Below are 17,017 nucleotides of genomic sequence, written 5' to 3'. Positions count from 1 at the left end.
TCAGGCAATGAGAAGCATAAATGTCCCCTTTTTTGGTTGGGGCTGAAATTTTCATACCAGTTTTCACAAATGCTCTTTAGCTATTGAAAATCGAGCTCTATTTTCTGTGGGGTGCCAAGTTTGATACCTATTATGTTAGCATTATCCGTTATATTGGTCAGAGTCTCTAATCGATACAAAATGAAACTGACAAGGAGGTGGAGGCTGTGCTCATACCCCTCTTGCGCCTCATCTCCTTGGAGACAGGTATGTTTATGAAACGTCGTTCATTTCTTCTATATTGCTGACCATTATGGGCCGCCTTTCAATGAAGTATTCAGAACATAAAAAGTGACATAATATTTTAATTGTGAATTTTATACTTTGGTAATATAAAATGATCATCTTTTCCCCATCTAATACTTTCTGGCAGGAATTCACTTGGACACAAAAAATAATAGTAAGGCAGCATGAATGTTGGTTTTCTTTATTTTACTTTGCGAAAGATCTGTTTTGGGCATTTATATTTTGACACATCTGAGAATATTTTTAATAAAATGAATTTAATTTATAAGTTTAGTTTTATTCTGTAGTTTGTTTCAAATTCTAATAGTAGTTTTCTTTAAGTAAAGAACTTTTTTTGTTTCTTTTATTTTTTTTTACCTCCTTTATTTTGAGTAAAAAACATTTTTTCAAAACCTGTTTGTCCAGTTGTCAGAGCTAAGATCTAATGGTAATTTCCATTCCTGTCTGTCTGGGAGAAAGGATAGCATCTTATTTCCTGTCTTTATTAGTGTACTCTTGTTTGATCTGCTTTATCGTCATAATTACGTATTTTACATTGCATAACATATACCTACAGAATAACTTGACACATGCATTAGTTTTATAACTGGCTTTATGTTCCTTATTTAATTTTGTCCTGATCTTGGTGGTTTTGGTTGGCATTGTTAGCAGCCTTGTATATTAGTAACCTCTCTGAATCTTGCCTCTTATGTGGTTGAGGTAAGGCCTCAAGCTTTTTCTATTTTTTCTTTTCCTTTCTCAGCCCATGCCTTCCTGACATTGCAGTGTTTGGTTTTCCCACATGAAGGCCAGCTTCTCTGGGTATAAAATTCTTTGTGAAAACCTTTTCCTCAGTTCTCTATAGATCTGCATTTTCTATTAACCTCTGGCATTTAATGCTGCCTTGGAAAATCCTGGGTCATCTTAATTATTGCTGCTATTTAAGTAAACCAAACATCTCCTTCCTCCTGAATATGTCTGTGACTTTTCCATCTTGTAGTTAAATTATTTTGCCAGGGCATGTCCAAGTATAGGTTTCTTCTCTCTGATTTCGTGTGAATCTGGTGTGTTCCTGTATCTCTATACTCAGATTTTTCTTTACGTCAGAATAGTGTGTTTTTTTTATTCTATACTTTTATATTTAAGTGTGTTCCATTTGTTCTTTATAACAAAGTTTTATTGAGATATAATTCACATACCATAAAGTTCTTGCATTTAAAGCGTACAGCTCAGTGGCTTCTAGTAAATCAGACTTGTGCAGACATCACCACAATCAAATTTTAGAGTAGTTTCTTCATCCCATAAAGAAATCCCAAACCCATTAAGTCTCTCCCCATTCCTGTCCCCCATTTCCACCCAGCCCCAGGCAACCACTAAGCTGCTTTCTGTCCCTGTAGATTTGCCTCTTCTGGACATGTTATAGAAATGGACTCATACAACATGACTGGCTTCTTTGTTCTTTTTGTCTTTCAGTCCAGTTAAGAGACGCTGATCGTTCGTGCCTTGGCTGTGCTCTTTGCTCTTCCCCCTCGTGGACCTCACCTCTGAACTGGTGTTGCCTTTCTGGCCATAACTCTGGCAATACCAGCTTGTCCTCCACCTTTCAGTCTTCTCCAGTTTCACTTTATTGCTTCTAAATTAATTTTGTGCTTTTAGTTTCCTTGCAATCCTTCCCCACCTCAGCTTGTTGTCTCTTGGTTTCAGTCCATTTCTTTACCTAATTGTCTGATCTTGTTTCCCTTTTTAAAAAAGCAGCAACTGTTTTGTTTGTTTTTATTCTTTTCTCCTTTGTTCAAATTGAACTTTTACTTTCTGCAGGAGGATCTCTCCGAGGTTAGCGACTTCACACAGTAGCTTGAGGACAGTGCTTGTGTTCAGGATACAGAAACTCAAGAGTATTTTTTAGTAGGCTACATGCTGGTTTTTTCTCTTGGCTCACGTAGGAGCAAGGGGTGTTCTGGTCTACCTGGGCGTGTTCACCCAATGGGTTGGGTGTGTCACGTGTGACCTGTGTTCTGAGCACGTGTGGGGCATCTCCTGCCCCTGCACAGTTAAAGCTCTCAGCCTTCTCTCTAGTTTCTACTGTGGCTTCTCCTCCAGTCAAGTGGTATCTTCCTTTTATGCTCATTGCTGATTTCCTTATGTTTATTCACAAATAAGTAACACTTAGAGCTCCTTTCCTCCAGGAATTGTCCTGGTTCCTCTTCTGCCTTTATCCCAGAGACCCCGTCTTCCAAGATGTGCTTTGCTGCTGGTAGATTCCCCCTCTGCTGGCTGTTTCTCATTTGAGCCTTGTGGTCCCTGTCTGGATTTGAGAAGTGCAGTCAGGTGTTGGGGAGATGGAGGCAGGGATTTGTCCTCACAGCCTATCCCAAGGGGCATAGGTGCCCACTCCTAGGTTTCTGGCAGGCTCTGGCCTGGAGTCAGGACTAGAAAGGAGAAAGGCTGACTATAGGTGAGGTTTCTTCCCTCTTACTGGTACTAGATTGTCAGTGTGTGTTTGCCTTTTTTGTGTCTTCATGGGCACTTTTCACTGTTCATTGGGGCCTCTGGCACTGGCACCTGCACACCAGATGCCATTTCCAAGTGGGCTCCATCAGTTAGTGCTCAAGATTACAGTGCTTTGTTGGTTTTGCCTATCATTTAATGAAGAGATCCTACCTTGAGATCTATTTTGAATCTCTGGAAGTCCTTGAGCTTTGAAAACACTTGTCTTTGGGCCCCCAAATGAGGAAATGAAAAATTACCAGTGAGTAAAATTAATCCCCCTTTTCACTGAAACTGAAAGCAGTGTGGGTGGATTTGTTTGTGTGAATGGAAGGATTTGGAAAGATAGGTTTTAATTTCCCTTATTTGTGTGGGTTTGAGAAATGTAATCCCAGCAGCTGCTTGGTTTCCACAATAGAATATCCAGTGGGCCCTGTATATAGAGAGAGACGTGGATACTGTAAGCAGGCCATGCTAGAGGCATGCAGTAACCGTTTGTAACCAGGCGGTGGCTGTTGTGTAACAGAAATAGATAGCATTTCTGGCTAGGTGGTGTGGTTATACAATTTTGTCAAGTCTGTGGGTTATAAAAGCCGAAATTCCTTGGGCACCTGAAGTGTCTCATGCTGAGCATTAGAATAATCCCAGCCTCGAAGACGCCAGCACAGAATTGGCGGGTATGATTTCTCTCTGCAGGTAAGACCATTTCTTGGTACATTAGCTTTGCTTTGGTGAATTAGTGTCTTGTGGTGTCTGTATATGTCTGTGCCTGTGTGTGCATCTGGGTCCGGGGGTATCTGTTTGTGTGTGTGCATCTGTGACACTGTGTCTGGTTTTCTGCAAATATATGACTATGTGTATGTATGCGAGGTGGGTAAGAAGCCTGTGACTCAACTTTGCCCAGCTAGGTTACCAGAAAATCTCCAAAGTCTTTCTCAGTGCTGTCAGGCATTATTTAAATATTAATAACTGAACATTAACATTTATGCAACTCTTAGAAGGCAGTGCCTTTCATTAAATATGGGAGAAAGTGATGATAAACAGCTGATCTACAACAATTAAGACTGTCAGATTCAGTGTTTTTCAGGTGCTCATTTACCTTATTCTCTGAGTGAGGTCCAGTCCTGGGACTTCCAAGACTCGGTGTACTCTATTATGTTTTGTTTTATGCAGAATTTTAAGGGTTGGAGGAAAAGTACACAAGCTAAAGGCACATAGATTAAACAAACTGGATGAAGAGCCTGGAGTCTCTTATAGCTGAATACATTTATTTTTAATCCCTTTAGGTCTTGGGGTTATAAAAATGTCAGGTACAGACACCAAAAAAAGCAAAACATCTGTGCACAGGACTAGGTTATCGCAGTCTCTATATAGAATGGGTATTTTTTTATTAAGAGGAACACACTTTGCAGAAAAGAATACGTATAGCATACAGGTGTGGGATGTTTATTGAAGTTAGGGAAAAGGTTATTTTGATGGCTGTGTATTTGCTGTTAACCTGGTAAATATTACAGTATCCCAGCCTCAGGTAATTGCAGTGCAGTTTAGCAAACCCACTCTTCAGCTGTGAGGTGACCCAGCAGGGCAGGTGAAATTTCAGCATGCCCCTTTCCTTCTCTTGGGACAGTCTGCAAGGAGGAGATGGGACTCTTGGTAGACTGGATTAGGGGGCAGTGAGGTTGGGGTGGGGAGAAAAGGGTATTGTAGAAGAGATTTGGAAATGGAATTTCTTCCAGACGATAGGAAGACAGCAGGTGGTTGAAGAGCTAAGTAAATGCACCAGAGTTCAGCAAAACTGAGCAGGTGTAATGGGTAGTCAGGGAGTAAGGGGAAGGTGGAGCTCGCCCTCTCTCTGCAGGTGATAGAAGGAAATTCAGCTTTGGCACTTGGGACAGAGGAAAGCATGAGATCATGTCAAAGAGGAATGGTATGGTCTGAGGAGTAATTCAGGGAAAGGGCTGGTAAGTGCATTGAACCTGAAGTGTGGAATGAACACTTATTTGAAATGTTTCTCCCAGCACACAGGCAACAGTAGCTGGAGGTGACAGAGGAGCCATCAGCTGCGCTGGAAAGGGAGGGTGGAGCCGGGAGCTGGAGCAATAGAGTGGGTTCAGGGTTAGCAGGGCAGAGCCACCCCTGGTAGTTACCGTGGCACCCAAGGTTGTCTTTGTACTGGAATGTGGGGGAGAGGGAGCATCAAATGACATTTGGAGATGTGGAAGAGGAGAGAGCTTCTTTCTTTCCATTCCCTGACTGTAACTGGGCTTTCCTTAGCTTCCTCCAGAATGACCTTCAGACGTGACCTCTGGCTGCTCATTTTCAGAGCCTTGTTCTGGTCTGTAAGGGAACAGGAACAGCTTTCGTGCTCCCAAAATGATTGCTGCGTTTGCCACTTGTCTTTGGCTTTTGTCCAAGGGAAAATTAGCCTTTCTGTGCCTGTTTTCTAAACTGTGGAAACAATAACCACCCTTCCAGAATTTTGAAAAATAGGTATTATGTGAAATCATGTTTGTATTTTGGATATGATAGGCAGTCAGTTTTGCACTTGTTATGTTGTAATTAAAATTCTGTATAAAATTAGCTTTTCAGTGGCCCCTGTAATACATTAAAAATAGTGTTTATATTAAAAAAATCCATCATTTGCACAAAAAGTGATGCATTAAGTCACACATAGTAGTAACAAATGCAGTAGAACTCATCTTGATTCTGCTTGACTTCTCTCAAATATACATTTATATTTTAATTCTGGCCCACAGGCTATACCTTCTGCTTCCCTACTTCTCCCTCTCCCTTCTCTTGTCCCAGCCACATGATTTCCTTGAATAAATCTGGAGGGCAGGGATTAGGTTTTGTTTCTGCTATATAACTAACTGGCCCGTGGAAAATGTTTAGGTCTTCTCCAGATATTTGAGTGCCTTTTCTGTGATGGACACTGCGTTTCTCCCCCTATCCCTGCCTGGTCAGGGAGCTGGACAAAGAAGCCACGTGCCATGGGAACAGGGAAGAAGGGCAGCTAAAGCAGGAATGCTTCTTGGAGAAGGAGGCTTTATGAGCTTAGACCTGGGAATTTGAGCTAAGCTAAGACCTGACACAGGTCAGTGTGGTCCTAGTGGCTGGCACCTGGGCCAAGAGAGGCATGATGAGGATGATGAGTCTTAAGGACTTGTCATAATTTTATTTAAATAAAGTTTGGGGAAGAGATTTCTGGTGGACGATACCAGCCACAGCATCTCATACCTACAACATTAGGTCAGAAAAACAAAGATCACTAGTGACTTTGTATTTCAAAGCCCCAAACCAATAAGGTGTCCGCAACTTTGACCTTTTACTGTACTCTCTTGCTCCTGACCTTTTACTGTACTCTCTTGCTCCTATATCACTGAAGATATAGTCAGTGATATCTTCTCTTCTGTATAGGTTGGCATTGCTTTTCATAACTTAGCCTGTGTAAAGCAACATCAGCAAACAGCCATATCAAACTGGGTTGAAGTGCTTTTTTAGGACTTAGAGTTTATTTTGGGACTAGAGCTTATTCTGTACCAAGGGCTTTTAGGACCAAGTCTCTAGAAGAGACAAGGGTTTTTCTGAAGGGAGGGTGTATCCTTTAACATTTGTTCTATCAGTTGTGCATTTTACTTATGCACCATAAAGTAGTCGCTTTCAATTAGGAATCATCCTCCCCACTTCACCCCATGGATGGTCCAGGAATATTTCCATGTCTATCCAGCAACTTTGTGTCCTCTCCTGCCCTTGGTTGAGGTCCCAGACTCCATTTTTAGGTGATTGTTAAGTAACCTAGTGCTATTTGCCCAGGGGGCCCCTTTCTTCCACCTTAGAGCAGGGTTGTTGCTGTGGGGCAAGTGAGTCTTACCACAGATTTTTATTGTGTCATTTGCATTAATGTTTCCGATGTAGCAGTCATTCAGTGCCATCTATTTGGGGTAAATGTGTATCTCATTAACATTTACTGAGTATTCTGTGCTAAGAGCTAGGAATATAAAGATAAATTGTACAGAGGGGGACTCTACCCTTGGGGAGGACTCTTCGTGAATAATTCACTCAACTGTTGAGAGCTTTGGACTAGCAACTACTAGGTGCTGATGATGGGAGGGCAAGTTATCTTAATTTTGGGAGCAGCTCAGCCCTTAATTCCTCTTTAAATAAGCCCATTACACTTCCAAGTCAAGTGGGCCCTGGGGATGTGGCATCTAAAGGTCTGTTCTGGGTTCTCAGTGGGTGGTTTCTGAGATGGAATCTGACCCTCAACCCTGGGTTCCCCTTCAGAAGTCTAGGTTTTATGTGGCTTTTTTTTTTTTGCTTTGTTTTCAGAGAGAGAGACAGACAGACATTGATTTGTTGTTCCACTGATTTATACATTCCTTGGTTGATTCTTATATGTGCCCTGACCAGGGATTGAACCTGCAACCTTGGCGTATCTGGTTGATGCTCTAATCAGCTGAACTACCTGGCCAGGGCTATCTGGTTTATTTTTAATTTTCTCCCTCTTAAGAGAATAAGTCCATAAACCAAGACAGTGACAGAAGGCTGCACAGCTCATAGGGTACAACAAGAGATTTCCTTCCTTCCTCCTCTCCTTATTTCCTTCCCTCTTTCCCTCCCTCCCTTCCTCCTTCCTTTTACTTATTTATTATTGACTTTAGTGGGGTGACTGGTTAATAAAATTGTAAAAGTTTCAGGGGTACATGGATGTTTTCTTGATTACAGTCATTGAAGTGGTTTAGTTTGGGGCTTGATAGATTTTAAAGAAAGCCACTCTGAGGCCATGATTTTGGGCACTCCATTGACATGGAGAGGGTATAGTATAATATTTTGTTATTAGAGTCAAGCACCTTTTATCACTTTGGCAGATTATCTTTTTTTTTTTTTTTTTTAATATATCTTTATTGATTTCCGAGAGAGGAAGAGAGAGGGAGAGAGAGAGATAGAAACATCGAGCCCGCAATCCGGGCATGTGCCCTGACCGGAAATCGAATCCCGATCGCCTGGATCCTAGGTCGACGCTCAACCGCTGAGCCATGCCCTGCCAGGCTGGCAGATTATCTTTATGGAAATATTAGTTGAAGCCAGCAAATAACCTATTTAAATTGGGTACTTGGAATATGCCTTTTATGTCACTGGGCAGAACTTCAGTTACATTGGTGACTTTTATGCTGTATTTGACTGACCCCACACAATACAAAGCATTTTACCTTGAAACTGGGTTACTTACCCTTGTGAGATGTGCTCTGAAGTTTTTTCTGTTAAATTTAATCATTTAAAAACGTTGGTTGAGACCCAGTAAGTTGATTTCATGGCCCACTAGTGGATAATGACTTGCAGTTTGAAAAACAAGAGCAAGAGTTCTTGGAGTGTTTTGGAAAAGGCTGTAGAATGACTTTTTTTTTCCAGTTACACCCTGTTTGCGTAACCACCATCACAGGAGCAAACAATAACCACGGCTTACAAGTTCATTCATTGCCACTTAAGTAGAATAATGATAGCTAGGATCAGTGTCACAAGTGTCACCTCCCTAAAACAGGACCCTAGGTATTAGGCAACCATTTAAGTAAGTACATTTAAAGGGAGTTGGTCATATACAGATTGAGGCTATTTGTTCCAATAATCTCTTTTTGGCTTGGGTTGAAAGCAGTTAAGTCAGGTCAGATGACAGCATTAAACAGAATTCAATGGAGCAGCCACAGTTCAACTATAATCCTCTAATGATGGGATTTGAGCAGAGAGCCATTAGTTGGCTTTTCAAATGTGCTTTATCATTCAACCTGGCCAACTCTGAAAGCTCTTGTTTGTGTCTTGGTAAAGACCAAACTACCACTAGGCAAGCAGAGATTTTGAGGTTTTTTTACCCCAAAGTCTTCTTTCTTAGTCATACTGTCACCTGTCTCGATAGTTTTATTCGAGCAGAGGAAATAGCTGTATCCCACCCCAGGGTACCCATCCAAAGGTGTGGGTGATCTGAGGACCATTAGCATCAGAACATCTGTGCATTTTTTAACAAGGTAGGTTCCTGGGCTCCAGCGAAGACCCTTGGAATCAGACAGTGGGGGATGTTTTTGTGGGGTTTTTTTAAATCCTCACCTGAGGATATTTTTTCCATTGCTTTTTAGAAAGAGAGTGGAAGGGAGAGAGAGAGAGACATCGATTGGTTGCCTACCACACACGGTCCCCATCATGGGGACCAAGCCTGTAACCAAAGTACATGCTCTTGGCTGTAATTGAACCCGGGGCCCTTCAGTCCGCAGGCCGACGCTCTAACCACTGAGCCAAACCGGCTACGGAGTTTGCCATCTTCTGATCTAGATGCGTATTGTTGGCATCTGGGTAATGTTTCAGTCAGCATTGAAGGAGGTTTGCTCATGTTTTTTACCTCACCATTTATGTATAGATTCTTTCAGATTTTCTTATCTCTTGATATGGTTATAATTTGGTCTTTTCCCTTCAAATACTTCCTTCATCTGTAAGTTGAATGATAGACGCAATGTTTGCAACCTGCCTTGTTCTTGGCATTAATGTGTCTATTTATCACAGATAACAGGTACTTTTATTTTTTAAGCATCATTTATTCATTCCACAAAAATACGGGAAGCCTTTAATATAAGTGCCAAGTTCAGCATTAGGAGCTGGGGCTGTAGGCTGTGGATACTGCCTCTTGTTCTGCAGCTGTCTGGCTGGGCCCACAGACATTGTCTCGCTGTATTAGAACCATCTTCATGGTTCCCAGACGTGCAGTGAGGTGTGATCAGAGGAAGCACTGATGGGAGCTACCCCACGGGGAAGGGTGCTTATTTTGGAGGGACTGTGTGTGCAAGAGCCTGAGGGCTAGAAGAGGACCCATTACCTTCAGGACTTGAAAGACAGAAATGACAGCATATTGGGGGCCAAGCTTCACACAGTGACCTTTAGCCTTGCTAAGGAATTTGGGTGTCTACTAGGACACCATCAGAGGGCATGGTAGTTTCTGTAGCATGGTCGTGTTGCCTGTAGTATGGACGAGTGGTAGATCCATCAAGATGGGATAAGAAAATGACAAGAGGCTGTTGTGTGTGTACTGCTGATGAAAGGATGTCTTGTGCTGTGGAGTGACCAGACTACGCAGGTTTGGGACTCTTGGTCTGAGGAGGGTGGGCTTCAGCATTCCCTGTCCCTCAGAGCTCCCTCAAATCACAGGGAGGGCAGGAACCACACAGCAGGTCAGCCAGAGAGTGCCTACAGGTCAGCTGGCCCGGGCTGTCTTCCTCTAGGAAGGTTGGCTATAAAGTGAGCATAGTTTTATGTATTGTTTGTATAAACATTGGTAGGAAAGGACTACTGGTTAAAGTTTTACTCTTCCACTGCTTTTAGCTGTGCATCCTTTGGCAAGTTGCTTAACTTCTCTGAAGCTCAGTTTCTACTTTTGTAGTTATTGTGCAAATCAAGTAATAGTATGCTTACTAGGGAGAAATAATACTATTTGCATAATGACAGGGAAGAGATGTGCCTGGCACACACAGGTGCTTAACTGGAGAACTGTCATTACTCTCATTGTGTTGTCCTCATCATTTTCATTGTTGGTGAACCTGACCTTTCATCCCTTAGCCCATCCTTGCCCCTTTGCCTTGAGGTTAAGGGCCAAGATAGCAGTGGCCTTGCTTGTTTTTCTTTCGCAAGGAGTAAGAAGAAGGGAGGACTGTGAGTGACTTGCTCCCTGTGTCAGATTCCCTGGGGGATTTCACCTTTTGTTTTGACAAAAATTCTAACACATACCCTAAACTCCACTCTCCCCCTTTCTTATCTTTTGCTGTGCTTGCCTCTGAGCCTTGGCATTTCTCCACACAGAAACTCACTGTGATCTCTGGTTTGTGGGCGGTTTTCCCCTAAGGCTGTCTTCATCACTCCCGAGTACTTGGTTGTGGAGTGCTCTGTCATTTTGGAACTTCCAGGGATGTGTTTCTTTGTTCAGTGTTCACTGTCTTCTCCCCTTCTTCCCTCCATTTGTCGTACCCGACAAGGGTGCCCACCTTTCCCAGGCTTTGCAGCCCTCTGCCCGAGCCCTTCTCAGAACATCCTGCCCTGTATTTTCTTGGGCCCCCCCCCTCTTGTGCTCATTTGGGTTTTCAGGACACTCTAAAGGGTGCTGAGGTGTCAGAGACTGGCAAAGGGAGTGGGTGGGTCCCCGCAGTAGAGCTTGTGCGGGTCAGTTAAATACCTGGCAGAGGAAAGTGTACTGACTACCTGATGGAAAGTGGTCTTGTCAGGATGAAACTTGTCCCCCTTTGTGCCTGGTGATGGGGACAGTGCAGAGGGCTGGCTCCTGCTGCAGTGGATGGCCATGTCTGAAACAAACAGGAAGATAAAATCATCCTGGGAGAGTTAAGTGTATTCTACATTAAAAAGTCTATCATTTTGCACTGGCCGAGTAGCTCAGTTGGTTAGAATGTTGTTCCGATACACCACAGTTGGGGTTTCGATCCCCAGCCAGGGCACATACAAGAATCAACCAATGAGTGCATAAATAAGTGGAACAACAGGTTGGTGTTTCTCTCTCTTTCCCTTCCTCTCTCTCTCAAATCAATTTTTAAAAAAGCTCATCATTTCCCCTGAAGTTAACATGGGTCAGTGTGGGTTGGAAAGCTCTGCTGGCATGCTGAAGGCGATGGGGCTGGATGTGGAGCAAAGAGCTTGCTGGTGTCTCTGAATATGACTGTATGGCATGTGGTCTTGTGAAAATCTAGCAGTATTTCACCATCTTTGCCTGTCACACCTTTTGGAAAACAAGCTCCTGGCTGTCAAGGTAAAGGTCTGCCTTTATGGGCTTTGCTCTATTTGGTGATATGCATGCCCCTGCTTCTCAAACTGGCACATGGTTCCTTTGGGGGATGTGATCTTGTGCGAAGTACCCATATGGCACATTTGGGATGCCATTTGGGGGAGGAGGGAAATATCTTTTTTTAATATATACAACATAATGGGTTTATATTTAGTATAGTATTTCTCTCCATGGGAGTGTTACTCAGTTAATATGGCTTTTAAAAACATTAAACCTCTTCTCCATTTCAGTGTCAACACAAAGTATTTTTTTACGTTAACTCTCTTCTCCATTTCAATATTAGGTACATCAAATACATTTTTTAAAACCCTTTTCCCCCTGAAGAAATAAAAATTTTAAGTTTTGACTGGCTGTATTTGATATCTAAGTACAATATTAACTTGGGGGATAACAAAACAAAAATCTAATAAAAATATGGAAAAAAGACTCCTCAGTGATGCAGAAGGCAGTGATTCCAGCTGAACAGTGGTGACCTCCTAGGGTTCTGGGTGAGAGTCTCCTTCCAATTTTATGTGCTTTGCAGGTTTTGATACTATGAAATATTATTTATGCAAATTCTAGCCAACTTACTTCTTTGACCTTCTTTCTAACTAGCAAATGCAAATTATATTCTGCATATTCAGTGCATTATCTGTTGTGAAAAAAATTTTTTCCATTTAACACACATCAATTTATTCCCATTTGTAGTGATACAACTAAGAATGTAAAATTACCCAGTTTACTGTTTCTTGGGAGCTTTCAGACACCAAAGCTCAGTTGTTGTTTTTTAAAATATATCTTTATTGATTTTAGAGAGAGGAAAGGAGAGGGAGAGAGAGAGATAGAAACATCAATGATGAGAGTCATTGATCGGCTGCCCCCTACATGCCCCCGCCTGGGGATCGAGCCCGCAACCCGGGCATGTGCCCTGACTGGGAATTGAACCCCAATCGCCTGGATCCTAGGTCGACGCTCAACCGCTGAGCCACGCCTGGCCGGGCTCCAAAACTCAGTTTTTAACCTCAATAGCACAAATGTTTTCAGGGCAAGGTTCAGGGCCCTTCAGGGTCACACCTCTCCATTTCTCTTTTCTGCTTGTACCTCACCTCCAAACAAGCACACATGCCTGTGATGCTGACAACCAGACCTAACAAGTGAGCTGTTGTCTCTCTGGCTTCTGCTGCTTCAACAGAGGCAGCACAAAAAGCAGTGAATCGAGGACTAAGAACAGTTTATAGAAACTGAGGTCATGATGTTGGGACCTTGAGGTGGCTGGATCTTGAGCACTGAAGGTTTCAAAGAAACAATATATGTATAATTCTGCCTGGCTTGAAATCCTTCCTTCCTGGAGCTCTGAATGCTGAGGCTAAGAGGTTCCATATGACGCGCCTTCCAGGAAGCAGCCACTACAGGACTGGCCAGGAGGGAAATACCTTTAAGCCAGGGATTCTCAGTTTTGGCACTGGTCGTATTTTGAGCCAGATAATTCTTTATTGTGGGCAGATAATTCTTCACTGTGTCCTGTGCACTACAGGATGTTTAGCAACACCCCTGGCTACTACCTGTTAGATACAAGTCTTTCTCCCCCAGGCGTGATGACCAAAAATGTCTCCAGACGTCACCAAATGTCCCATGGAGGGGGAAATCACTTCTGATTGAGAGCCACTGCTTTAGACAGAACATGGATATGATATGAACAAGAATATAAATGTATATGAACATTTAAACCAAAAGAACCACCTCTGAAAAAATAAATGTGTGCATCCCACTCCTCTGCTGCACTGAGGCAGAACTTAAAAGTTCTGGCATCTGTTTTATTTTTTATTTTTGCCCTCTAATTATTGAACTCTTGAACTTTGAGTAATTCTTTCTCTTTTTTGTTTATATTCAAAATATCCTGCCTCACCCAAAGTTTCTGTTGAATGAAAAGTGCCCTTACCAGAATTCCTTCAATAGGAGGTCTCCTACTTGTATTTCTAAACTTCTTATAGGTGCGTCTTCACATTTGCTGGATAGCTGGGCCAGGTTCATTCATTCTCAGTGGGAAATTAATTGATGCTAAGATCTGACATCATTCTCAGACTGCCAGTGAATGTTCTCTGTTCTTTCTCACCCCTACCTGCTTGTACTGTTTTTTTCCTCCCATTAAAATTGAGGCATACCTAGGCACGTTTTCTTGTACATGTGCCTACCATCGCAGGGATCTTTTGTGCCTTTTATTTTTTGAACCCAAATTCTCCAAATGCTTGTTAATCATTGGGTGGATCTCTCTTATTGTCCAAGCCATACTTTTGTTGTTTGAAATTGAGGTTTTAATTTTTTTTCTTCTTCAAAATTTGGCTGCACTGGATTCTTTCAGTAATTTCCTATTTTTGACTTTTGCTTAGGTTTCCTCTTAGCCTGGAGCATTGCACTTTTCCTTGTTAAATAATATCAGATGCTCTGAGCATATCAGGTCCATCTTGGTCTACTGTTGATCTCCTTCACTATTCCCTAATCTCTCATTATTTTACCTCCCCTCCATTTGGGGGAGACAGTTGGATTTTTTTCTTTATGTTTATGTTGTTATTTGATTGCTATTGAATGTTTCGGTTCTCTTTTTTTGTACAGCATTGAGGTTTTAATTTATTTCTTCATCAAAACTTGGCTGCATAGGATTCTTTCAGTAATTTCCTATTTTTGACTTTTGCTAGCCCATTTAAAGCTCATCTTGCCACCTACCTGGAATTCTGTGTAGCCACTGAATCCTAGATTAGTTTTATCTCCTCTTTTTTTATGCTTTGGGTGCCTTCTCATGCCTTTAATTGCGCACCTGTAGGGAATTTGGAACTTTAATATCCTGCCAGTCATAATAAATTGGCTATAACTTGAAGTATGGTTGCCATTAGCCACAAGTGGCTCTTTGAATTGAAATTAAAATTAGATGCAATTAAAAATTCAGTTTCTCTCTTGCCCTAGCCACATCTCAGGTGCTCAAGCCTTGTGGCTAGTGACAGGTTGGACAAGGCAGATGTACATTTCCATCATGGCGTAAAGTTCTGTTGGATAGTGCTGGGGGCTGTAAGACATCCCCCCCCCCAGGAAAACGAGTGATTTTTATTTGCATGGAATTAAATCCCTGAGTTTCCAAGGTCCCATTTTCCTTCATCCCATAAGAAATTTTTTAATCCCTAGTATTCTGATATTTTTGATGAGGTATGGTCCTCCTTTTAGGGGATATTTAGAATCAGTGAATGACTGTAAATGCAGAGGGGTAGGGACTTGAAAAGTGTAACTAAGTAATATGTTTTTGGATGTTTTGGTGTAACTTGTATTCTGACTTTTCCATGCAGAAAATGCGCCAGGACCATGTGTCCTTTGTTGTTCGTGTGCTTGCGGTGATTTGGCTGCTTTCTCTCTTCTAGGTGCTAAGAGATGGTGCTTGTGGGACTCATCTCTGCCTGAGAATCAGGTGCTCCAGGTTCCGGAAAAGCCAACTCTTCCAGCCCAACGACCAAACCACCCACTTTTTCTTAATGATGGGTATTGGTAAGAACACTACATCCAAATCCATGGAGGCCGGGAGTTCAACTGAAGGCAAATATGAAGATGAAGCCAAGCACCCCGCTTTCTTCACCCTTCCGGTAACAGCGCTCCCCCCTCCCTTCTCCATCACTCTAAAGTCATTTCTGTATTAAATCAACATAGGATTAGCTTTAGTACTCACGTTTTCCATGAAGGTTAAGGCACCTGAAAGCCAAATGCTTTTCATGTGAGTTAGTCTTCAGGCACCCCTTTGGCCAACTATGGTTTTGGCCCTGCTCTTGGCCTGGAGTCAAGCAGTGAGATTAACTCCAGGAAGGAAGCATGTATTGCCGCCAGTGCTGAAAAGTTGGCTGCCCAGTGCTTACTCTACAGTAGAGGATGTTGAAGGCTTAAGTTTATCTCCAAAGATGTGTTCTTTTGGAATAACCTGTAACCTGACATCAGACTTGTATTATTGTAAGGAGGGAGATTGAATGAATGACTTACTGTTTGGAAGCCAGATGTCCGTGATTTTTGCATTATGGCAGCAGCATCCAAGATAGAGGCAGTTTTACTGTACAAGTGATATCAGTCAGCCTAGGCTGATGACACACAGTCATTATATTCAGTTCTAGTATTTTCCAGATGTAGAATTATGACTCGATGTGTAGAAAGTTACCTAAAGTGTTGGTTTAAAAAAGAACACCGCTCTTCAGAGAACTTGCCTCCAGATGTTTTTTTGTTAATGTTGGAATGAGGTTAATGGCACAAGCACCATTCTAGGATTCCTTTACACGTGGCCCTGGGATCCGTGTCACTGCGACGTTAGGAAGGAAGGAAGGAAGGAAGATATGAACCTGGCATCTTTAAGTACACTGGCCGACCTGACTTGCATTTACATTTTGATTTTTACCCTATTAATTCCCAGAGAGATGTTCTACTGTTTTTACAACTGACATTACTGTTTTCTTCCTTCATGTAAAGTCAGTTTTGAAACTGGATTTTCTGTCATATTGAAGGCTTAAGGTCAACACAGATTTTCTAGAGGGAGAGGCAAGTAAGTTGTTCAAGTTTATATTAGATCACCTTTGAAAAGTGAACAGGAGCATTTCATGCCTGGGTATTGACTTGTTTCTAACATTCCGTGAGGTGTGGAGGCAAGGATGGGCCAGCAAAGGGGGGTGGGTAGGGAGTGGTTGCTGAGGTAGGAGGGGAAGCAAGGACGCTCCCTCCAGGCAGCCAGTGACTAAGGCATTGTGAAAGTGAGCTGGGTGAGGCATAAGGATGAACTGTTGCATTTAGCCAGGACTGGGTCTTTGCCAGGTGACTACCGGAGGACAGCAGTTGAGATTTGTGTGAGAGTGATTGTAGTGATGCTGCATGGACCCTGGGTGGGGTAAGGAGGGAATTGAAGCTGATGGAAATGGCATTTGGGTCAAGGGTTTGGCAGGCCTGCTGGGGTCTTTGGGGTTATCCAGGAGGAAAGACAGATGATGAAGAACAGGAAGCTTCGAGAGGTGGTAAAGGGGTAGATCGACCCAATTTGGTGTTGGGTTGGATGTGGGTGGCGAGGTACAACAGAAGTCAAGGAGGGCTTGGAATTGGGTACCTGGGTGCATGGTGGTACCCGATGATGAAATAAATGCACAAACAAAACACAGGGTGCTTTTCTTGTTTGTTTTAAGTTGGTGTGGGGAAGTAATGAATTGATAGAATATAGGATTAAAGATTCTGCTCTGTGGCGATACTTTATGTCCATTTCTAGTCAGGAAAGCCCTGATTCCCTTGCCCCTGAGGAGTGAGCCTTTTCCCTGTTGTCTCCTCTCAGCCAGGGAGCAGGTTTCCTGCTTTATTGCTGAGAGTGACCAGCTGAAGTCAGCACGGAACACTCTACATTGGCACCTCCTAGCACAGAAAATAGTTTTCTAATTCACTAGTTAGGAAGAGGTTTGTAGAACG

General features: G+C 42.5%; 1 protein-coding gene across 2 annotated transcripts in view; it reads left to right on the top strand.

Annotated features, from left to right (window-relative positions):
* SLC23A2 (solute carrier family 23 member 2) overlaps nucleotides 1–17,017 on the top strand; it is a 104,940-nt gene that overhangs the window by 31,863 nt on the left and 56,060 nt on the right. For both annotated transcript variants that reach the window (XR_013999622.1, XM_081148712.1), the window contains one exon: nucleotides 14,959–15,177. Coding sequence is in view for 1 of the 2 variants with exons in the window: in XM_081148712.1 (XP_081004838.1) it covers nucleotides 15,070–15,177 (108 nt within the window). In the remaining variant the exon portion in view is untranslated. The remainder of the gene's footprint in view (nucleotides 1–14,958; nucleotides 15,178–17,017) is intronic.

Source organism: Miniopterus schreibersii, assembly GCF_964146895.1.
Source record: "Miniopterus schreibersii genome assembly, chromosome: 10".
Classification (NCBI taxonomy): Eukaryota; Metazoa; Chordata; class Mammalia; order Chiroptera; family Miniopteridae; genus Miniopterus; species Miniopterus schreibersii.
Note: the sequence above shows the minus strand (reverse complement) of the source record. Positions and strands in the feature narration are given on the sequence as shown.